The 24,527-nt window shown below is 39.3% G+C and overlaps 1 protein-coding gene across 1 annotated transcript in view; it reads left to right on the top strand.

Annotated features, from left to right (window-relative positions):
• Nucleotides 1-24,527, top strand: part of syt7b (synaptotagmin VIIb) — a gene marked incomplete at both ends in the record, with an annotated part of 104,283 nt that overhangs the window by 35,599 nt on the left and 44,157 nt on the right. The window contains 3 exons of the mRNA XM_083934905.1: nucleotides 10,379-10,482; nucleotides 19,475-19,554; nucleotides 21,499-21,639. Coding sequence (XP_083791031.1) covers nucleotides 10,379-10,482; nucleotides 19,475-19,554; nucleotides 21,499-21,639 — 325 coding nt within the window. The remainder of the gene's footprint in view (nucleotides 1-10,378; nucleotides 10,483-19,474; nucleotides 19,555-21,498; nucleotides 21,640-24,527) is intronic.

Raw genomic sequence — 24,527 nt, 5'->3', positions numbered from 1 at the left:
ATACTGATTGTGCCATACCCAAAAGAAAAGTTATGTGAGTCTACATGTTCCCCTTGATCATGTTTATTAATATTTTCTCACAGAATATATTGCAATCAATATGCTAAGGGCAATTGTGTTTGATAAAAATAAATGTTTACACACTAAAAACCTGCAAAGGGGGTTTGACTGTAAAACTCACTTGTTATCCCCCCGTGCTATTACAGTATTTGTTTTCAAGCTGTGTTTTAGGCAGGCGCTTCTATTTGTCTTTCATATGGTCCTCCACCACCACTTTGTAAGACTTATTAACCTCTCCCTAAGAACCCATCTTTCTCTCCTCCTCTTCAGCATCTCTATGTGAGTCATAATGACTCTTCGGCGGTGTCCATTCACCCATAGCCTGCCTTGTCGCAAACAGCAAACCTCTGGATCCTCCTCATTACGGACAACAGATCCCAGGTCTTTCAGAAACACACTTTGATGGCTCTGCCTGTAGACTGTTAAGATGTCTTGCCTGGATAAACACCTGCCTGTCAAGAGTATTGGGTTATTATGAGTCCGTCATGGGTCTGTGGTGTTACGACCCTCTGAGACAGCAAACAACAGCCTGTTTGCTGCACTTCACATGTGCTGAAACGAAACACACGGCGCTCTGTGTTTATTCACTGTAGCGATTGACAGGAGAACGTATGAGTGTTTCTTTTGCCCAAGGTTTCCCTCTTTGCTTGATCCGAGCAGTCGTCACACATTTGATAGACTCACATGTTTATTGAGACTCGCCAGTGTGGTGGATGCCCGCCCCCTGTAGGGCTTGGCTTGGTTAAAAAGCAGGCAACAAAGCAAATGCTTTTGACGTTTCAGTTGAATGATTTGCAGGTTTACAGAGGCCCAGTGATGGTTTGGCAGCAGTGTAATGAAGTCAGCTGGCATGTGTTAGGGAATGATGTGAAAAGGGATGTAGGGCTGCCTGAGAGAGAAGGAGGGGAAACAAACAGCAGGTGGGATGGAGTATTGGACTTGCAATGAATGCATGTGGGATCTGTCAAAACGTGAAAAATAGCTCAGTGCAATCCTGTTTTTCAACTGGAACTGTGGCGTATGGCCATGTCACACATTATTATGGTGAACTGTGCTTCCACAACGCATTCAGAGTTAGAGATTTTCAACCCACATTGTTGTCACTTTCATCCCTCTAATGTTGTTTAGTTCTGGTTCTGTTTTGTGTTCACGCTGACTTATAAGCTAAACTTCAGCTTCAACTTCAGATTGTTTGTTAAAAAGAACCAAGAAGCCTTCATTGGAAACCGTTACCTGGCAGGTGATTGGATGAACTACAGTATTTGTCTATCAAACTCTTGCCGAAGTCAAACTGGAAAAGAGTTGAAAACATCTTATCTTTTCTCTCTCCCTTATAAGACAATCTGATACATATGGATGATACATATGATTTCCCTAGACCTGGATAAGTTGTGGCTGGAAAAACTTTTTGAGAACTGTGTCTTTGTCTTGCATGTTCTTGCAGTAACAATACAAGCATCCACATAATCCTCGTCAGCCACGTATTTCCTGTTTGGTGAGGTGAGTTTGCAGATTTCTCCTGCTGCTGCTGGACCTCATATCTGTCCTTCATGGCCAGACGTTTGTGGAGTTTTCCTTCCATCTTATAGAATCCCATTTTCTTCCAAACTTAAGATTTTACATTTGATGGTGCCCTGTAAACTGTGCCGGACGTTTGGTCCGTGATCTAAACAATAACCTTAAACTATCAAACAAAGTATATATAAATAAGAGAAACTTCTCAATATCTAGATTTACATATAAAACCCTGAGCCATAGAAATCTGTCTCAGACAAGTGAGTTATCCTGACCAAAGTATTTATTTTTATTATCCGAGGAGGAATATATATATTTTTTCTCTATTTCGCTCCAGGCTATACTTTGGGTGAAAGCAGCAGAAAAAATGAGGTTGCCTCCAGGCAACCATTGCTTTTGGACAAAGACTTAAAGCTAGGAATGCTGGGGAACAAGAAGTCTCGAGGGAGTTTGTGGATATATGTGTGGAAGTAGAACCAAAGAATAGATTATAATAGACCTGTGTTATCAAATGCATCTAGCTGATCAGAAGTATGGAGCCAAATAAAGGAGTCAATTTGTTCTATTGAAAGGCAAAAACGAATGCTTTCTGACAGGTCAACCCTGTACTTGTGACAGCAAGGTTCGGCAAAACTGAACTCCAGCCAACAAGGCAGTCAGGTGGTTACATGTGAGACAAACACAGACCTGCTGGGATTTCAAGACTGCGGAGCCGGCTGTCTACCTACCGAACTTCTCACAGCTTCCTCTCTCTTCTTCACTCTTAATATTAATACTTCATGAAGAGTAAATAATGCAACCTTCAGATTTACAGAACTGTAACCTTGTATTCATAGTGTTTCAATCCATCCAACGAGAGGTCCAAAAAGAGACACTTAAAGCAATGCTGAGCTTTGATACAGCCGTAGTCTTTTAAACGGAGACATACTATTCTCTCTCATTCCCCTTTGGTTTTCTGTATAATTGGATGCCCATGTTCCTCCCACTGGTCACCACTCTGTTGGCAATGCGTCTGTTGTGCCAGTCAAGGGTCACCTCCCATGGTGGCGGCCCTCTCCATGTTGTTCCGACCCACGGCAAGAGATGCTCCTCCGGAGGTCTCCGGTGACTAATATTGCTTATACTCTGTGTTGTGCCAGTCGGTAGCACCAGGGGCTGAGTGAACAGAGCACAAACAGATAAGCACAGCAGGTGGTAAAGAGGAGACAAAGAGAGTAAGGGCTAGAGTTAACAAAGAGAGATACTGGTGCCCTCAAGAGAAGAGAGCATGGACTGAATACTGAGGACACAGTGGGAAGTGCTGAGCCTGCAATAGCATCACCTTAAAGGGTAGTTACAGTTTATTACACAGTCTTATTTTCATAATTTTAGCGACCCTTCCTATCTTTATAGTCAGTCATACTCAGCAAGTTGACTGCTCTGATCTGCAAATAAGCCAACATCTGAAACACATCAGCAGTTTTTTAAGGAATATTTGTGACAGGAATAGTGAAAAGCCCAACAGCACAAGCTATGGTAAATTGGGTGATAATTAATTGTGTTGTTTAAAAGCTTAAACATAAAGAACTTGAGACATATGTTTTAAGTTTAGTATTTAATCCAGGTTGAAGTAATTAAAAGTAATACAAAAGCAGTTTTATAAAGACTATTTTTCTGATGAGCAGTTCTGATCATTTGTGTTATGAATTAAATAATTAGGCTACCACAAGTGAAAATGGCATGTTGGCAGAGAGACTGCAAGTAGGAAGATGGAACACAAGAATATCAATTAATATGAGAATATGGAGAACTGCACTACACTTCTGGCTGTAATTATGTATGAAACAGTCTTTGCATACATTTAGTGATTATTAACGAAATGATCTTGGACTATGCATGCAGTTACATTCCAAAATACACCAGGGAGAACAAGCGACAGAGTTTGAGTGATAGGAGCATTACTGTAAGAGTGTCGTGTTTACTGCTGGAGCAATGGGAGGTACCCAGTGTGATACCAAACACAGCACAGTAGGTGCTGGATCTGGAGGTAATCCACATTTTTTTGACCTTCTGGGACCTGACTTCAGCTTGTATTTAAGGTTAGGTTTTAACATGTTTCACCACAGACCTCAGAGATGCAGTATGTGAACTAATCAAAAAGTAAAGTGTTTGCTTATATAAATACAAACACTTGTTTCCCAAATGTAAGTGAAGTTATTGAAGTTGTGTATTAAAGATCATTTTAGATAAGCATCAAAATTCATTCTTGACCTGAGATATAATAGTAGTTTGACAGAACAATCACAGGATTAACTTACTGGCTTTATTTTGAGCTTTTAATTGTATTACACAGTCTTTATCAGCAGATGGGGTTTGCTACATGATGCTTGACTTTGAAACCAACATGAATGGAAAGTTCTTTAAAGTGCTGAGCAAACTCCATGCACTGATGAAGATGACCGTGTGACTTGGTTGGAAATACTGGAAAAAGTTGACCTTGAGTTGGGGTTGTATTGTTAAAAGGATTCTTTGTATATGTATAATGAGCACAACAAATAATGGGACAAAATGTATAAAATCTATAAAAAGATACACTGAAATTGTAATTCATGGACCATACTACCCTAAAAGACTCAAATGAAAGACCCAAGCAGCTACTTTTACTTCCAGATCAACTGGGCTATAGCCGAGGATCAGTTTCATGTGGCCAGATGGGAAATGTCCATCATGTCCTGTCCTGTGGTCTTCCTGCAGTCAGATGAGGCCACTAGAATTCTTAAGAGAAGTTTTCTTCCCATGTGGCAAAACCGCCTCAGCTTGCTCTCCTCAAAATGGAGGAGCAGTTGCTTGACAGAGAGGTCCTTTTGGTTCACTGAGATCCTCACCTGTCATGAATTGTTAACATTATCAGGCCCATTTGCTGTTTCCTTGGATATAGACCTCTGCCATCTATCCCTATGAATTTGTTTCTCTTTTGTTAGAATACTTATTTACAAGTTCACTGCAAATACGATGGCTGCTTTTAGATCATCAATTTTATCTACATTATACATAGCAGTTTTTCTTATAACCTAAGTACATTAGATGCTCTCAACTGTTGGTCATCAATGATTATTGCATTTTAATGAGGCCAGTTACTGCAACAGATGCTCAGTAGATCATTTTTGTGAAAGAGGTCACAGTGGATAGTGCATTTTGGAGTTTATGAGCTCACTGCTTGGCAGGATACAACATTTGTATCATCCACTAGCGAAAAACTGGTGAATTATACAAGTGGCTGGTAGATTTGCTTCGCTCATCAACTTAAAATACAATTTTTCAACATTCATTAGCCACTTGGTCGATGGACATCAGATAATTCTGCTCCTTGGAAAAGATCTAGTGAGAGTAAAATAGATCATACAGATTCCTAGTGAGGCACAGAAGCTGAGATATTATTAGTGTTGTATCCGACCATCACAGTAAAGTGAGAGCAGAACCACAAAGTAGTGTTCAGCCCTCATTTCTAATTATAAGACAAAGGATGACACTTTAAATGAACTTTCTCTGTAGCTATTGGGGATCTACTGTTGCAATAGTAATTTGTGTGCAGAACTGTGAAAGTGTATCTTAATCTGTAGAATCTGCAAACTTGTATCCAGATACGCAAGTGTCAGGATTCAGGAAAGCATGCTTTTATAATGTCACAGTTTCATAACCGTAAGAGTAGTAGAAGCTTAGGTATCTATGGTGTTCTGATTCCTTCATTGTAACACTGCGAAAAACTAATCTGTAAAAATGTCAAAGGGAACTGACGTTTCATCTTTATATCCGCCAAAAAAGCACCTAACATTGGCAGCGTGTGGAGTTAACAACGTGTTTTTTATTTATTTTATGAATCTTGCAGGGAAATGTCATGGTTTACTCTATTTTTGATATAAAGTGAGCTATAAGCTTCGATGTTTTATGTGTTTCATGTGCTGAAAAAATGTGTCTGTCTTTTTCCTTCCATAGTGTCGAGTTCCCTGATTAATAATGTGAACTGTGATAATTTCTCCTCTCAATAATTGTGCACACATAGGAACACATGTGAACAGGAACACATACTTGCCCCTGTGCTCCAGTTGTTGCAGCTCAGCCCAGTTTGTTCACCAGGTGTACAGATCTCTTGCTTGCAGATGGAGGGCCAATGGGGATGAGCGCTGTCCATGGTGCTGAACTGTGGTTCTGTTGAATTATGATTATTCCAAAAAAGAAACCGCTGAGTGTCAGGAGCAAATTTACCAGTTTTCATTTTAAAGTTATATTATTTAGAATTGGTTCACCTGTGAATATTCTCATTTGTCCAGGTCATCGTTATCCCCAAAGCGATTTCAGTCAAAAGCAACTGGACATGGTTATTTGTCTAGGAAGACGTTTCACCTCTCATCCAAGAGGCTTTCTCAGTTCATGTACACAACTGACCAGGCTGGGACTGGTCCAACTAACAGGTGTGGAGATCCAGGTATTTAACCTCTCACAAGGCCGATGATGTAACTGGAACCATTTGTGCTCCAAGAGCCAACGACTGTTGTTAGAGTGACAGGGGGAAGAAGGTTTCGACTTTGTTAGTGCTCTATTGAGTCTTAACGACAGTCTTGAGGTCACAGGAGGCTTTTTTGAACAGTTGTTCTTTGAGGTTAGATTGTTGAATCTCCTGGAAAGAGATGAAAGGGCAGCATTGTAAATTGGAGATAAGTGGTGTCTCTGACCTCCTCCTCTGTTTAGCGATGGTTTCTCTTCTTTTTCATAGATGGCTTCTTTTATTACTCTTTCAAACCATCTGTCCTCCCTGTCCAGGATGTGGACATTGTTGTCATCAAATGAGTGGGATTTCTCCTTGAGATGAGAGGCCTGAGGAGTTAGCTCTTCTGTGTTGGACCATGCATTTATGCAGTGGTTGTTTTGCTTTGGGGATATGATTGGTTGATCAACAGCTGTGGTCACAATCTAACCTCAAAGAACAACTGTTCACAAATGGCCTCCTGTGACTCTAACGCCTGTCGTTAAGACTCAATAGAGCACTAACGATGTCGAAACCAACTCCCCACCAACGACTGCCACTCTAACAACGGCCGTTGGCACTTGGAGCACAAATGGTTCCGGTGACATCATCGGCCTTGTGAGAGGTTAAATACCTGGATCTCCACACGAGTTAGTTGGACCAGTCCCAGCCTGGTCAGATGCGTACATGAACTGATGAAGCCTCTTGGATGAGAGGGGAAACGTCTTCCTAGACAAATAACCAAGTCCAGTTGCTTTCGACTGAAATTGCTTTGGGGATAGGATTGGTTCCTTAACAGCCGTGGTCACTGGTGGTTTTCTTAATGCATGTCCTAGAGTTTCTCTTGAAATGACATCGGTATCAACCATTCAGGGCAGCAAACACAGCTAATCTGTGAGTTATGCCACAAAAAGAGTGCACCGAGATGATACCTGTTGAAGTGCATGCATGCAATGGGTATCTTGTGGATATCATAAAGTTTGTGCATGCAACGTTTCAGTCCCTTCAGTCAGTTTGAGCACACTATTTGAATCCTATGCAGGGAAAGTGGATAGAGCGATAAAGAGGCAATTAGAGGGTAAATTACAAAAGTAACAAAACCACATGGTTTTCTTGCTTGTACTGTATATCATTTTATATCATTTATTATGCTTTGATGTCCCCATGCCCATACCAAGGGAAAAAATGTCAGGCTTTCGTGTCTCCACAAACAGGTCTGTGAATTCTAAAAGGTTTAAAAAGAATTATTAAAAGAACATATTGTAACATTTTTCTGTAATCATTTCTCTTCTCATAAGATCAATCACATGGACCCACTTTGCAATAATTTGCAAACTGATTTGACAGATCTTTTTTGATTTAAATGTAGTCTTCCAGCAGTTGTTGAAATCTTGCATACCCACAAATACATACTTGGGAACCGTGTTTGATGACGGATTGAGATTTTGTGAAATTACAGGTGTCGCTCTGAAAAAGGCTCAGCAGTGTCTCTACTGCTGCTTATGTCAACTAAACTCATTTGAAATAGATCAGCAAATATTCATTCAATCAAAAGTATTTTAAATGTTTCATTTATTTTCATTCCTTAAACACAAAGATCCCAAGAACAGTTAAATACTGAGGAAATCCTCAAATAAGCATATAAATGCAAGGTTATCAACGACCCCACACATGTCCTCTTTAAGCTGCTGGCATCAATAATGTGTTTAAATTTATTCCAGAGGCCATTAGAAAACAAGAAATGGTCAGTGTACCTTAAATATAGCTCATGCACTTGCACTTTCGACCTTTTAAACTTTGATCTGTGTTGGGTATTGCTGCTGTTAAGCATTGTATATATGTATTTTCTGATTTATTAAATTGTATTTTATGTGTGTGAGTGAATTGTTTATTTGTATTTCTGTTTGCACGATCGCTTGCCTTGAATTGGTCCTTGAGGGATAAATAAAGTATTTTGAATTGAATTGAACTGAATTGTGTTCCCTCCAGCTGGAGAGGTTTTCAGCTTCTTTAGCTGCTTCAACAGAGATGGCTTTTTGTTTTTCTCTATGTGTTTCTATAAATTGGCAAGGAAACACTGGTAAGATTGAGACCACTTATCTGTTAAGCATTAAAGAAATGCCTTTGAAAGTGATGTTACCACAACACAGCCTCTGCTGTCTGACTGAAAGACTCTGCCATGTCTTATATTTCACCATTCAAAATCAGATACCTTACCAAACAGGCGAATAGAATTGAATTTGGGTGGTAGGGCTGGTGGGTAAAAATAAGCTGGCACTTTAAAAAGTGGAGGAGTTCAAACTGCTAAATGCAAGGATACAAACCTCTGCATTAATGTAAGCTGGATGAGCCTCTGGGAGACATACAAGGATAGATTCAATGTGAGGCCATACCAACCAGCCAGCCCCCTCTCCTAATGAAATTTAATTCAATGCCATGTGCCTTAAGTAGCGCATTTCAAATGTAATATTCAAATAACCTTGCTTTCAGTTTACCCTTTCTTTATTCCTTTCCTTTATACTTTTTTTTGTATTTTACAAGATAACACAAAAAACAGTTAGCATTGATTTGTCTGTTTAGGTATTGTTGGGCATTTTGTGCCAGTAGTAGGAGATAAACATGAGTGGAGCGAGAGGCACAGAGACGGGGAGTTAGGGCTGGGACGATAATTCAATATGATAAATTATCGTATATCATTACCTTGAGATGTCTTGATCTACAATAACATTTCCATATTATGCAACATAACAAGCACATACAAACTCAAATTTCTCAGAAAATTTGATGTGAAATATTTTGAGGGAATATCATTTGGAGATGCGTTTTTGTTTTTACACAACAGTCCAGTCACAAGTTTCTCAAACCTTTAAGCTTCATGGCCCAGAATACAATAGTGCATACACTTTATGACTGGGTTATCTCTACATAATCACAGTGGAGAATAATGTCTTAAAGTTCACTAGGAACCCATATGTGAGAAGCTTTGTGGATGACTTTCTTCATTCATTCATTCATTTAGATTTATTGTTTAACTCGTGCGTGCATACAAGAACAATTCTGCTCCCCAGTGTAGTTAAATCAAACTATCAGCTTAATCTGATTACTCTGTGTGTGCCTCATGTAAACATAGTTAATGTATAGCTCTATCTATAATTGCACTTGAAACTGTTATGTTCATTTTGCACTCTTAATAAAACACGAAAATATTCTGTACTGCACATTTGAAATGAAAGTAATTATGTCAGTCACAGGGGAGTATATAAATAGGCTTTATCATGTAGTAATTTTATACTATTTCATATTAGTTTTTTTATTGAATTACCAGAAAACATGCTTTATCGTGATATTATCATTATTGAGATATGAAATTACTTGTGACTACTTACTGACTTGTAGGAAAAGAAGTGTTACCAGAGAATAACAGTAGATAACTTGGTTTAAAATTTGCACAATACACCTGGTGAGAGAAAGTGACTAAAATGTGAAGGAGGAGTGGATAAGGAAGATTAGGTTGTCTTAAATAATCCACTTCCATTGTTTATTAGCCTGAAAAAATGTATAAATGTTAAACATGCTAAGGCAGGGATGACAAGTGAAATGAAGGGATACAGGGAAGAATGAGCGGTCAGAGGATATTTTTCATGAAGAAATATACGCTGTCTCCTGTATTTTTGAGAAATAGGATGTATCCTCATTGTTTACAGACATTGTTTTGCCAGCGTGCGATTGTATTTTGAATTATTTGTCAGGCAACTGAATGAACAGCGTCATTGAGAGGCAGTAATTGAAAGACAGAGATGGTCGATAGAAGGCTGTGGAAGAAGTTTTCATCTGTCAAGATGAGAACAAAGTTGCCGAAGGATTTATGAAACAGAAGAGAGAAACAGAAGCTGCTAATTGCATGGCTTCTAGCCCTGTGATATTATCTCTTCCTGACACGTGTACGCATCTTCTATTGATACATGCAGGGCTCATGGAGCATGAAGCAGTATCAGTGCTTTCTTGTAATTTCCCTCTCCCCTGTTGCATTTCTGTCTGTATCTAACTGTTGACAGATGCCAGATGACAAGGATGAATGGGGAAAGGAAGGATTGCTCATTACAAGGCATTGCCCCTGATTATACCTATATGTTCCCCTAAAATGGGGCATTTTGTCCCACTTCAGTACTTCAACTCCAACATAGACTAGTGGGGAGTTTCACCATCAAACTTAGACTTCAATCCTCACGGACGTCATTGGGTTAAGTGTTATATTTAATGCACTAATGCCCTCCTCTATGTGTGTTTGTCTCTCTCCCTCAGGCTCAGTGTCTCTCAGTGTATTACTGGTGTCCGTTGCATCCGTAGTATGTGCCGTTTGGCTGGTAGCTCTATGTGGCGTCTGCACCTGGTGTCAACGTAAACTGGTAAGTTCCAGCGCTTATTATTCACATTTAAATACTGACATTTATTTGAACTGTTTTGATTCAATTTACAAGGGGTGTTATTAACGGTGCAGGCCAAAATGCCTCTGGATGCAGTTAGAACAAATCTTGACGACGAAACGTCAGAATGGCGAAACTAGGTAGCGTTGAGCGACACATGGAAGTTGGAGCGGTGCTTGATCCGTTTTTGGTGCAGGAAAAAAAATGGCAGCCTGGTCACAAAGTTGCACAAAATGGCAGCTGGGTCACAAAGTTGCACACAATTTAGGCGGGAAATAGTTAATACAGTAACAGCGCTTCCTAGTTTGACATTTTCAGAGATTTGTGAGCCTGCTAAGTTGAGCTGCAAGGAGAAAAACCCAGTAACATTTGGTAACTACGTTAAAGCATGATGCTCGATCGGGTCTAGATGCTAACACTGAATATGCAAGACTCGTTGTGATTGTCCTTCCCAGAATCTGGTCGGCTGGAAATGTGTCTGTATGGGAGGAAGGCCAAATGTATCTGCTAGAGCAAATGGAAAATAAGCTCTGCAGATCAGTCTGGTCCCCACACTTAAAACAAATATGCTTTAAATCAGGATGTGTTTGATCGAAGAATAATTAAACATTCAGAGTCTTTAAAGGTTTGATGTTCAGTACCAAAACAGTATAGTGGTTCAAACCCCAGCTCTACAGTATAACTGAGAGCAAATGAATACATCTTACCCCATGTTCTTTTCAAACATATTTCTTAACAACACAATGTAATTCAGGATGAACTGCAGTTGTGTGGGCAGTCAGATTTTCTTTTGATCTCACACTGTGACCTTCGATTGAATGTAGTGATTGCCTGCTATGTGTTGCTGTTGAAGAGTGATTTGCTTTCTGTGCTCTGTAGCACAGGAGCCAGAGAGAGGCTTTATATTTGGCCATGACAGCAAACAGAGACCCTTGTGCTCTTTCTGTGAACATGGCTTTGTGCGCTCTGAGCTTTCTGCATCATGGCTGCTTGCCTCCGGCCTCCAGTGCCATGCTAATGATTCATATGCTAATAAGCATCACTCTGAGCTATCGGCTACTGCTGGAGCAACTATAATTCTTCCTATACATTTTGATCCGCTGGCAATTCCCACACTCTGTCCTGCTCTCTTCCCCCCGCTCTGTCTGTCTTGCTCTTTCATTTCTGTCTGTCTCTCAGTTAGAGCAACTGGAACACAGCGGTTGATCAAACATACACAATCTGAGTCAACTGTGCTTTTCAGAAAAAAAGCAACTTAAGTAAATTATATAATCTTCTAGTGCAACATTTATGATCGCCTACTTATAAAGTATGTTAAGTGTTACTTAAACTCTAAATTGCTATCATTGCTTTGGAGTAACAAAACCTGATGAACCTGACAAACAAACCCAATTCTTATTTTGTTTACCGTCATGTTATCGATGTCTCTGTCTTTGTTTTTGTATCACCTTCCTTCTCCTTTTATACTGAATAGTCTGGTCTATATTTGTCCTTTTGTCACTTTATCTCCATGTCCTTGTCAGAATGTCGCTGATTTGGTTTTCCAGGATTGTCCCGCTCTTCTCTTGTATCCGCTGTCACTGTAGTTTCCCTTTAATAGTCCTTGTCTCCTTTTTTTGTTACGCTCCTAAAGGTTAAATAAATAAACACCTTCAGGTAAAAAAAGAGGCAATAGGCAATACATGGGAGTATAAAAAGGTCACTAATTGAGCTGTCAAACATAATTTCCCAGAATGTAATGTAAGTCATTTGGAACATTGACATGCGGCAGAGCTCAGTGAGTGTCCGTTTCAGGCCTTTATTTGGACAGTAACTGAGGGTTGACAGGAAATGGGGTAGAGAGAGAGAGGGTGCAGACTGCAGCAAAGAGGCGCAGGTCTGAGTCCAACCCTGGGCCACTGCGTTGAGGACTTTTAGCATCTGTACATGGAGGCTAAAAGTCTTGCTCTAACCACTGAGTCACCTTGCACCCATCTCAGTGACCATCCTGTGTATAGATATTGGGTGTTCTCCTGTCCTGTTTAGTTTATGTAGTGTTATCCTAAAAAAATATGTATAAACTAATACAAAAGTGACCAGAAGTGTGTGGTGGTGTCTGTATATATTTTTTTACTGTATGTGTACTTCTTATTTCAAAATAGACAGGGACGTTTCTGGATGTAGGCTTGGCCCACGTGGGTGTTTAACCCAGAGCCAATAACAGCATGCAGGGTGAGCAGCCATCTGATTCCCCACTGCCGCTTTGTGGCGCCCCTACCCCTTTGTGGCACCCCTACCCCTTTATGTCAGATACTGAAGCAAAGGGCGGAAAAAGCAGTGATTCTGCCCTAAAAAAAAAAGTGATTCTCATTTCATTAAGAATCACACGGCCCTACTTATTATACATATAACATTTAACCATAACCACAAACTTTCCCTAACCTTAAAATGATTGTTTGGATGTTTTTAAGTGCGTATGAGGTGCTTAGCAACAATCAGTGTATTGCCTGCAGTAAATGGCGGTCTGCAAGTCAAGTTTGGAGAAGCTGAACCAACACAGAAGCTAAGCAATGTAGCACAGACAGCAGCAGAATGTATTTTAGCCACCTACAAAAAAAGGCTCTCTACTTCTCCAAACATGGGGTGTCCTGACCCACCACGGGTATTTCACTTTGCTGAATCCAAACATAACCTTTTAAAGCACCAAAGTCACACAATAACACAAATAAAACTTGCCAATCGAGGCAGCGGTAGACCAACTCCCATGTTGTGAAGTAAAATTAATGTTTTTGTCAAAGGAGTCTGATGGCTTTGAAGAGCCCAAAGATGAATATATAACAGCTTCAGTTCTCTGTCAGAAAGGGCTGTTTGATGGCAAGGTAAAGCTGTGAAAATATTCTAAATAGAGCTTACAATTAAACTGATTTGATTCAAGGCGGTCCTTTTGTTAGCTTTCTTGAATTAATTTAGCAGCAGCCAACAGCAGTACATTGCTTAGCTTCTGTGCCGGTATTCCTGTCTGTTTCTCCAAACTGGGGGCGTGCTGACCGCCATCTACTGTAGGTAACAGACAGACTATGGATGGGAACCTTAAATTATCAAAACAATCCCTTTAACAAAAGTATTGTTGTTGCCTTAAAGCAGTTACATTTCTTGCATGTCTCACAGCGCTTCCCTCCAAAGTCCCACCCTCTTCCCCCTGACTGACCTCTGATACTCCCCAGACACGTGCGGTTAAAGATAAATGCTGTGTTCCAGTGCCATGGGTAGTCTGAAGTTTTGGACCTCAAACTAGGCAAGGTGCGTTGGAATGCCTGTCAAAGTGGAACCTCATACAAGTGAATTTGAGGGAGATGGACCTACCCTGAATTCAGTAGTAGGAGGTTCCACTTTGCCAGGTATTCCAGTGCACTTTGCCTGGTTGGAGGTCCAAAACTTCAGACTTCCCATGGCACTGGAACGCAGCACAAGCAGACCGAGTGAAACGGTTTTTAACACCTGGTTGATTTCTCTAACATAAATGTGTGTCATACACTTATTAGGAGCATTTTAAAATTACAAAAGAAAAGTGTTAAAATACCAGAAAGGTAAGAATTGCGTTAACTTTCCGACTGAACATAATCTGGGCAGCAATTACATTTTTTACAAAAAGTAAAACATCATTTCTAGGATCGGGTAGGTAAAGTCAAGTTTCGTGTGCTTGAGACATGCTTATGACATGAGTCACGTATTATTCTGAGGAATCACATCAATATGAATGGTACATTTCTGGCCATAAAAGAACAAAGATTCATCACAAAGCATCTGCTCCAGGAGAGATGAAGCTGTCTGGAAATGGTCTCATGCCAAAGGTTGTTTTATGGGAGTGGAAGTGGGAGGAGAGTTGGCAGAGGAGGGTAGAGGGATGCAAATGCAGAAACCGCCACAGAGGCATACAGATACAGACGGGCAAGAAGAGAACGTGATGCTGTTCGGTGTTGAACATCCAGGTGTGCGGAAAATATGATGACAGCAGGACTTTGGACTTTGTAGGACTTCTGTTACATCTCCAGTACATCTTGTTCCTCTGCACAGCTATGATGCCTTCATTATTCTGGAGTTTATTTCAAACCTCCTCCATCCTGTCCCTTTGTGTTGCTTACCTACCCCTCTCCTCTGTTCTACCCATCCTCTCGATCTTCCCTTCTATTTCCTACATCCACCCACACTCTTTCAACATTGTACCTTCTCCACCCTCCTCTCCTGCCTCTTCAAGATTTTATGATTTTGTTTAATGATAGATGAGCTGCACTTGATAGCATATTCTCGACTGCCTTAAATGTATCTTTCTCCGAGTCCCCAATTCTAATATTCTTCTGTCTTGTGTGTATGCACTGTACAGTATGTGTTTGTGTTTTCAGTGTAGTGGCTGAATGCAGGTGCAGATGAGGTCAGGCCCCCAAAGCTTCACTCTCTATTGAAAATGTTTGTGCCAAGCTGGACACATGAGATGTGATATGATAAATAATAGAGTGTATTGTGGATGCATCAGAGAAAGATACAGTAGAATACATCAAGAGGCCACCTGTCTGTGGGACACCGCTGCATTCAGAAAAACATTCAGCTCTCTGCTATGTCCGAAAGCGTCCATGTTGCTTAAATCCTTCATTGTGTACAAGTACAGCATTCAGCATCAAGTTTGAAATGAACAACAACTCTCCCAACCATAAAAAGGCAAATAAATCCTCTATTAAAGACTGATAAGAAAGTCAGTCAGGTAAAAAATAAACATCAGCAAGAAACTTTTCTTTCTCAAGAATGCAGGTATAAAATAGAAAGTAAACTGCAGGAACTGAAAATGGTAGAGGTCACTGAAACGGGAGAAACTGTCCTCTCCTTAAAAAAAAACAGCATTGGTAGTTTATTAAAACACGTACAGCTTAATGTTGTTTTATTAATGTTAATGTTAATGTTGTTGTTTTCCTGACAAGTGGTGACAGTAATTTTTTGTATTCATTTATTTAATCCTTCATTTCAACACATATACAGTGAAAGCACTGACAGATAATTCACAGACACACAATTTCACGAGTGATTGCAAACACTTAAGTAAACAACACGTTACAACAAGTAACCTCTATCCTCTTGACCGTAAATGGTGACATTTTTAGTTTACTTTAAAATTGACCAAACCTTAACAACAGAATAATCAGACAATTACAAAACATGTACAAGAGTTGTTTTTGAAACAGTCATATGAGTCGTTCTAGACACCGGTGACCTGTTTGAAGTGAGGAAACTACTGTAGAAACTCGTAGTGTTCTTATTCTGTGTCTGGAACCATCTGTTCTGAGGATTTTTTCAGACAGCTCTTAAATATTCATAAGATTGCATCAAAAACTATCCATACAGTATGTAAAGTACCTGATTCCAGCCAGAGCCTTTAACCAAGGGTTAACCAAAACCCCTCTGATATACCTTGCTGTGGAGTCAATGGTTCTATAAAGGTCTCATTCATATAATGCAGTTTTCTCTTTTTCAAATAGGGTGTAATATTATGATTCGGTTTATACCTTTATCAGCAAATCAGAACGCAGCGACAGGCACTTGCATTTGACTCTTGTCACTATCATAAATAATTGAAGGAATGATGTCATGATGTCAGACTGTCCTCATTTTGAGACTCTATGTTTGCTTCCCATATGGCTGCATAGGTTAGCAGCAGCGTCACTTACAACACGACCTCAGGTCCTCAGTTTGAACCCAGTGACTGTTCAGCTGGGGCCTTCAGATTAGTATATTCTCTAATGTACTGTAGAAGATGTGACTCGAGATTCAAGATTTAAGATGGTGTATTTGCACAACAATAACAGTAGCAGTCGTTGGCAATGCAGTTCTTGAGTCTCTGGCTTCTTCAACAATGAAATATGAAAAGAGAATGTACAAGGGAAACATAAGTAAAGAGAGCAGTCTGAGACCTAAATTATCAATTACAATTTAAGTGAAGAGAAAGGTGTAACATCAATATAAAATAAAATGTAGAATAAAATTAAATGTAAACTACTGGACATAAGATAATAACAATACAAATACAAATAAAATAATAATAATAAGTGTAAATAAAATAGATTACTTAACAAGGAATATAAAAATGTGAAATGAGAATATTTATACTCAATAAATGAGTTATGAGTGGTTACGTTATACATGCAGCCTAAACTGGTGTAAAATGTAAACAGCTTAATTTACAGTATGCCAAAAATACCAGGATGTCAAACTGATTCAGATAAAATCTCCAGTATGTGTTGGACCAGTCTACCTCGCCTACTGTGTCCCACAGTGCAAAGTGCTGGAACTGTCACAACAACCAGTCACTGTTGAAATGGCAGACGGCAACATGTTTACTTCTGCTCCACAAAACTGGAATCCAGCTAAGTCTGGCCTAGCATACTGTTAAATAAGTCAATTTCAAAGTTTCATACTGCATCCTGTGTTTGTCATTACTGCATGATAGGGATTGTTAAAGTGACTATGAAAAAATGCCCTGTGTCTTGTACGCACCATCAGATGCTGATATTGGACAGCAGAACAGAAACCACGTATGAAACCACCCATGAAACACAGATTTTCTTCCTCTTTTTCATCTTGTGACATTTCATTTTCACAATTAACATTTAATGGCAGATTGCATCACTTATTCAGCCTAACCATGCATTTTACTGTTCTTAGGTTATATGTAGCCATTACTTGCTACAGATTTTGTTGCTGAAAAATCACAGTTAGATCGACACTTCAGAGAGTGAAGCTATAAATTATTATACCGCTATGTTTGACGGTTCTTGTGCAGTCAAAATGAGCAGGGTTGAGAGTGATGGAGGGAAACAGGATACACCTTCATGACCAAACAGCTACTAAAAAGAGCCAAGATGAGCAGGCCTCTCTGGATGTACAAACAATGATGGTTTCTCTCATGCAAGACGTGAAATTGATGTTGTATAAAATTCATCACAATGTGATCAAAATGCTTTTCTTCTAATGCTGTAGTTTGTCATCCAGGCACAAAATGTATTGGTAAAAGTCCTTCACTTTCAACCTTGAATCTTTTTTTTTTATCTGTCTGGCACAATGTGATATTTTCTTTTCTAATGTGAGTCATGTAAAGTACTGAATATTTTGTCAAAATATGGCATATGTTAATAAAACGTAATTATCGACAGCAACAGATGGTAATGTAGCTGAGATCTCCAAACAGGATCAAGTCCAAAATGTTGTTCACTTGATTGTGGCTGAAACTTCATTTTGAGAAATGAAGAGAGATATTTTCTATCTCATGGACATTTTATGGAATATGTACTATCTCCCTGTTGTGAGGAAAATCATTATGTAAGAGCAGACTGTCTGTGTGACTCACCTGGAGAGGTGTTGACACCCTCAAGAGTTCAATAAAATGTAAAACTCAATAACTAGTGTATATTGCAACAAATATAACAGACAAATATGCAGAGTAAGTTAAGTAAGCCATATGATACATAACAATAGAAATGCATGTATGCATTTTGCTGTCTTTAGTATCTAGAATTCCCTCAACCTCAAAATGATCCTGTTTCTCTGTGAAAAGACACTCCTCTGCTTTGAGAAGAATACTTTAGCTTTGCGATTTGTTAGGTATCCAGTACCTGGGGTGTCAGAGTTTCAGTTTCTTAAAGCTGGATTTATATTTGATGCCAGGGATAAATGGTGGTCCAGCAGCTGTAGATATTGTAGAGTGTTGTGATTTACAGTTCAGTGTCAGATTGCAGCCATCGATAAAAACAACCCCACAGTAACTTGTGTTTACTGTGATCGAGAGCAACAACTGTGGTGAGCATAAGATCTGCAGTGGAGAGGTTGCTTTGCTCGATGTGTGTTACTGAAAAGAAGAAGTCTGCTGAGACTATCTTCAACTTACTTGTTGTTTTCAAAGTCCACCGGCAGTGGAAACTTTTAGGAGAAAACACAATAAGCCCAAACTCACCAAGCAATGTTCCTGTGTGTCTCTGTGGTTGTAGCTATGCTGCAATCATGAAAATAACTATAGACATAAAAGGTGCTATGGCAGCTTCTTTTAAACCACTGTGACAGTAATAGATGTTTGGTTTTATTTATTGTTACATGAAGTCTGTACAACTTTTTGTAGATATGCATCACAGTATCTTAATGTCCATGATTTAATTATGTGTCTAACAACTTATATGGTGCGTTGTGTAGTAAGCATGAGATATCGTGTTATATTTTGGATATTATGATAAGAGTACTGGCTTTTCCTGGTTTTAAAGGCACTGTACTCGATATTCAGAGCATTTATATAGCGGCAAACAACTATTTTCTATGTAAAGATATAGTTGAGTAGTGGCGTCAATCTCAACCCACTTTCTTTCAGTATTTCGAGTAGAGCTACATTAAAGTGATTTGATTACTGTATTTAGTAATAATAATAATAATCATTATCTTTACATATTTAGTCATTTTATGAACTCACCAGCCTTTTCTAGCAGTTCTGTTATTTGCCTTTTTCACTTAATCAAGTTATATCCACATTACTGCAGATTTTTCATCAGAAATATCATTGTGTAAATATTTTGTGAGCACCAATAGTCAACAATATCTTCTCAATATTGATATTGAGTTATTTGTTCAGAAAATATTGTGATATTTGATTTTCTCCATATCTCCCAGCCCTAATTGCATGTACATTTCCTCTGTTTGTGTCTGAAGACGTGTCCATGCATGTGAGAGTGTGTTATAGCATCGCATTGTAGTTGGGCCCTCTGCATGTTTTGATCCTCAGAAGCAAGCTGTGGTCCTGGCATCAAACCAATTTGGTCTCACTCCTCATTTATCATATTTTGCAACATGTTTGGGACCTGATGTGGTTCTTAAGCCTCTGTAATGTGCACTTCACTTGCAGAAATGCTTTTGTAAATGATCAAAACATGGCTCTAAGATTCATCTCTGTGTCCCTCTTGTCTTTTTGCAGGGGAAGAGAAATAAGCCCGGGATGGAGGCTGCCAGCTCTCCAGATTCTGTGAGAGGTCGAGGGGAAAATAAAGCCATCAAGTAGGTGTCAGGGAGGCATATGGAAATGTATCTATGATGTGGTGATAGTATTGCATTTTAACAGCTGTTTCTGATTGGAAAGCTAATCTTGAAGCCCCCTCGCCCCCACGTACAGTCTAAAATGTCCACCATGAAATGATGCCCGTAAGGACAGAGTTATATGGGTATATTTCTCATCTATCTAAGAGGTTGAATTATACAGTGTCTTTAGAACACAGAGAAAGAAAGTTCCTTGTATGTTCTGTTTGTTATAAATGAAAGGTTGGGAATAAAAAAAAACAAGCTTCATCTCCTAATGGCATTTCTTTGAATTAGTTTGAAATATGAAAAGATACTTGCAAAACAGAAAAAAATATGAATGCATTAGTCACACATTATAACAGAACACTAAAACAGTGTTATCTACAAGTTTAAATTAAAAACAGTCAATTCAAGAAATTCAGAATATTCTAAACTCTGACTCTCTCACAGTGAGTTCACTCTTGAACTGTGCTGCCATCTCACACAGCTGTAATTTCATTATTTTGGACTGTGATATTAACTTTGGGAGTTTATGTTGTTATTAGCATTATTAAAGATTAGACATGCTGAAGCATGGGCGTTGAATGACGTCTAACAATTCAAGTTAGAACCGCTGTTCTGTTGTATACTGACTTTTCTGGCTCCTATGTTTATTTTTTTTCTGTTTCTTTTTCCTCATCTCTGACAGAATGATAAAACATGCAGGTCATTTCTTGTTTCTCCATTCTAGGCATTTTATCATGCATCATTTCATTATCAGGTTTTTGGACATGTGAATTGCAACAGACTTCTCTTGAACCTCCCTTTTATCCTGCAGAACCGTGTGATGAATGTAATGTTAGACTGACCTTATATTGAATGAACAAATGCATTCATTATCTATGTTCAAAGGAACAGGTTGGATGTTTTGAAGTGGGCTTGTATGAGGTACTTATCCATAATCAGTGTGTTACCCACAGTAGATGGCAGTTGGCACGCGAACAGTTTAATTCAGTTGTTTGTTTCTGTTATTGTGACTTTAAAGGGTTAAGAACAAACTAAATTATTCCAAATTTAGCATAAACTTAAAGTAATGTTGAGGTTGTTTTTTTAAGGTGGCTAAAATATATTTAGCTGCTGCCCCTGTCCACAGCCGTGCATCGCTAAGTTTCTCTGCTGGTGCTCCTGCCTGTTTCTCCAAACTGGGGGCTCGCGACCGACATCTACTGTAGGTAATACACTGACTATGGATAAGTACATCAGACAACCCCATTTAAAAAAAAAATCAAACTCTCCCTTTAAAAAAACGTTGCCCTGTTATAGGGTATACCTTTCAGGGTTACTATGTGTGCTGGAAATCCTTGAAAACACTCGAATTTTAATGTGGTATGTTTTTGGTTTGAAAAGTGCTTGGACTATGAATAAAGTGCTTTAAGCTGCTGGAAATTTTGGTTATATAGGATGCAAAGTCTACTTACAAACAGGTGACACATTTTAATTTATTTGTCACCCTTCTGTAGAATCCTGTCACAAAACATTATGGTTCATAGCACAATTACATCTAATTGAATGTGACGAGGAAGTGCAGTTATCAGAATACTGTGCAGTATATGTACTGTATATAAGTATGTATGCACCACGGATGTAAGGTGTTAGAAACGCTTGAAAATGCCCCTTGAAATGCTTGAAACTTGAACTTTGACTTTGGAAAAGGTGTAGAATTCCTGAACTTTATGGGCATTGACATTACCACGTGTTTCCTATTTATTAAAACTTCCTTCCTGACCTTTACATTTATGAGACAGTATTACTTAGTACTGTTAACTCTTTTTAAATGTTTTTTTCCTCAACACCTCTCTCATCAGTCATGCTATTCTTCTTTATAAATGTCTTTGATTGCTTGATGCGTTTGCCTGCCTTACCTCTCTCCCTGTTTCTCTCTAGCCACAATGATCTGGATAGAGACTTTTGGAATAACAATGACAGCAGCAACGTGCAACAGAGGTGGAGCTCCTACCCACCCAAAGAGTTCCTCTTAAACATGTCTCCCTATGCTCCCTACGGAGACCCTCGCCTCACGCCCAAGTGAGTCTCAGTCATGGCTGGTAAGGGACCCCTCATTCTGGGCAGGGCTGTAATGAACAGGGGCTTGTGTGCACCTTGGAAAACTCCCACACAGCTGTATGACTAGCTGACATTGGGCATTCATATGTGTTTTGCACACTAAATTCAACATAAATTCTAATGTTTGGCTATTTGTGTGAATAAGTAAGTGACAAATAACACCAAATATACTCAGAATCAAAGGCAAAGGCTGATCAATACATTACTCTGAGCAGTGAAAAGGTCACATTTAATAGCCTCAAGGGAGGCATTTTGTAACGCTGTCTGGCCACATGTCTTTTAACAGGAGTCTCCTCTCATCCTTGGTAATCCTCACGTTTTTGCTTTCAGGCATGTCGACAGCGAGGTGGTGTTTAGTATGCACTGCTGGCCATGCAGCACCTGATAGAGATGTGCAGCACCATCCCTCAATATTGCTGTTATTCCTAGGACTGCCCCTAAATGGACAGAAATGATGACCATTTTTCCAAATGATCACTTTTAGATGGAAATACAGTGTTTCTGTCTGGCAGCAGCCTGGCTTTAAATCATCAATGTTTTTGAGATAGAGGATTACAGAGAGAATGTAAATTAAGTTGGAGACCCTCCTTTTTAAGTCCCATTTGGTTGCTACAGTCAAAACTCAAAAGACAGAACATCAAATCTGGGAAAAAACATTTTGCTTTTGCACTGTGTACAGGGTGCACAAGTGAAAGGTTTGATAGCCCCATTCCCTACAGCCCTGCTAGCCTCATCAGACCCTCTTTACCTCTCACCTGCAGCCCATGGAGTGTTACCATGGAGACGGACAACCCTCAGAAAGCCGATCTCACTGTTTCACCTGACCTCTCCTCCCCAAATATTAAGATCTGCTTCACAAGACACTGTAGCAGACTTGACTTAAACTTATACTCTACCAAAGCCATCAGGGTTTCCACAGAGGGTTGACTGTTTTGAATAAGTTGGTTTTGTTTTGAGGACATGTGCTTATTTGCTCTCTGGAAGAGAGTTAGATGAGAAGAGCAACACCACTTTCTGTTTCTCACTCTGTTTCGTTCAATATAAGGTACATCATATGGTAGCTAGCCTAAAGACCGGAGACAGAGGAACAGCTAGCCTAGCTCTGTCCAAAGGTATCAAAACCCCAAACGTTATGTCTGGTTTCTCTAATCTGAACAAAAATCAAAGTGTAAAATTGACATGTGTTTTATGCCTCATTGATTAACACCGTCCACTAAAGATTGAATTATTACGAAATGGGCAGGACATGCAGCTGGTCAAAATCGGCACAGTTTCTCTTTTAAAACAACCAAACCAGTGTGCTGACATGGCCACACCTCAGTGTCGACTTGAAATGACGTTAGATTCAGGCAGATACATCTGTCTTGTGATTGGTTTGGGATAATTGAATCCCCCTTCCACACAGAATTTGGTGGAGAGTGTAGGCAATTTCAGACGGAAAAGTGAGTGTAACGATATCGGGCAAGTGTCGGACTTTTTCTTAGCCGGGACCAGTTGCCAGGCAACTAGCAGAGACTCCAGAAAGTTACTGCGCCTCATCAAGAAATAGGGAATATTTGTTTTTACACTTTTTTGAAACTTGTTTTTTTTTGTAAAGATTAAATAAAAAACACTCATGTAATTATAATTAAAAGTAATTGTTACTTTTGAATATCTGGTGTGAGAGCGATGTGTGATCTTCTCATCTAACTCTTGACCAGGAAGCTACTAAGCTCATTTCCTGAAATGTTCAACTGTTGCTTTAATGGGGTAGTTTCTTTAGTTTTCACAGTTGTGTTTCTGTGTGTGTGTGTGTGTGTGTGTGTGTGTGTGTGTGTGTGTATAAAGTCGTGTGTGTTTTTACTCCTGTCACCTCTTCCTCCATTCTCATTTGTTGTCACTACTCCCACGATCACTCATAGTACTATAAGTGTTTTAAGGCTTATAGCCCTCCTGAGTCTGGTCTACTGAGACCTATTCTAAAAATAGTGACACTGTCTCCGCTGTTTACAGTGCAGCAAATGAATGTCTGAATGGTAAAGCGTCTGTTTGATTTCGACCTCCATGCCATCACTTAGATGCATCTCACACACCTCTGAGACATTAGGACCTGTTCATTCTTACCCTCTCTAATTACAACTCGCTTGACTTTCAAAACCACAGGGTGATCAATTACTCTGAACCTGTGCAGTGATGTTGAAACTAACTACATCAGTGAGCAGCAGCGACTGTTGTGATTTCATTGCATTATGTTATTGAGATAATTATCTATATTTGAGTGGCATTTAATCGGCTGATTATAGTGGCATTTCTGAGATATGTGACAGCGGATCAGCGAGTCAACTGTTTCCTACCCCTTACTATCGAGATAGTGATACTTTACCCCGGTTTGTTTGTGTATCACCTTTCAATCTAGAAGTGCTTTAGATAAGGGGAAGAAATGCATTAGATCAACATTTAAAATACAATCAAAGGGAAAATGTAACCAATAAACATAACTAACATAACAAATGAAATGGCATAAAATACAATCGCACAAAAAATAAGAGACCAAAATTAAATTTAGTGTAGTTACAGTGCAGTAATATTTTGCCCCAAGGGAAATAAAATACAAGTGCATTTGAGAAATGAATCATATGCACAAGAGAGTTTTAGGGAGCTGATAGTATGGACATGTTAACTGGTAGTCCAGTGAGAAAACATTAATTTTACCGTCCGCCTGCACTGAATGTCTACATGTTGAACACGTTGTTCTAGTGTGCAGCTGTGTGTTGTGTGATTTGTCCTCACTCAGTGAAAGATCCCTGAAGTCAACGTTCTGTCTGTACTCGTCTCTGTGACGTCTTAAGTCAAGGTCAGCTGGGGTGGGT

The sequence above is a fragment of the Echiichthys vipera genome, assembly GCF_963691815.1.
Source record: "Echiichthys vipera genome assembly, chromosome: 1".
Taxonomy (NCBI): Eukaryota; Metazoa; Chordata; class Actinopteri; order Perciformes; family Trachinidae; genus Echiichthys; species Echiichthys vipera.
The sequence above is the reverse complement of the archived record's forward strand: the minus strand, read 5'-3'. Positions and strand labels throughout refer to the sequence as shown.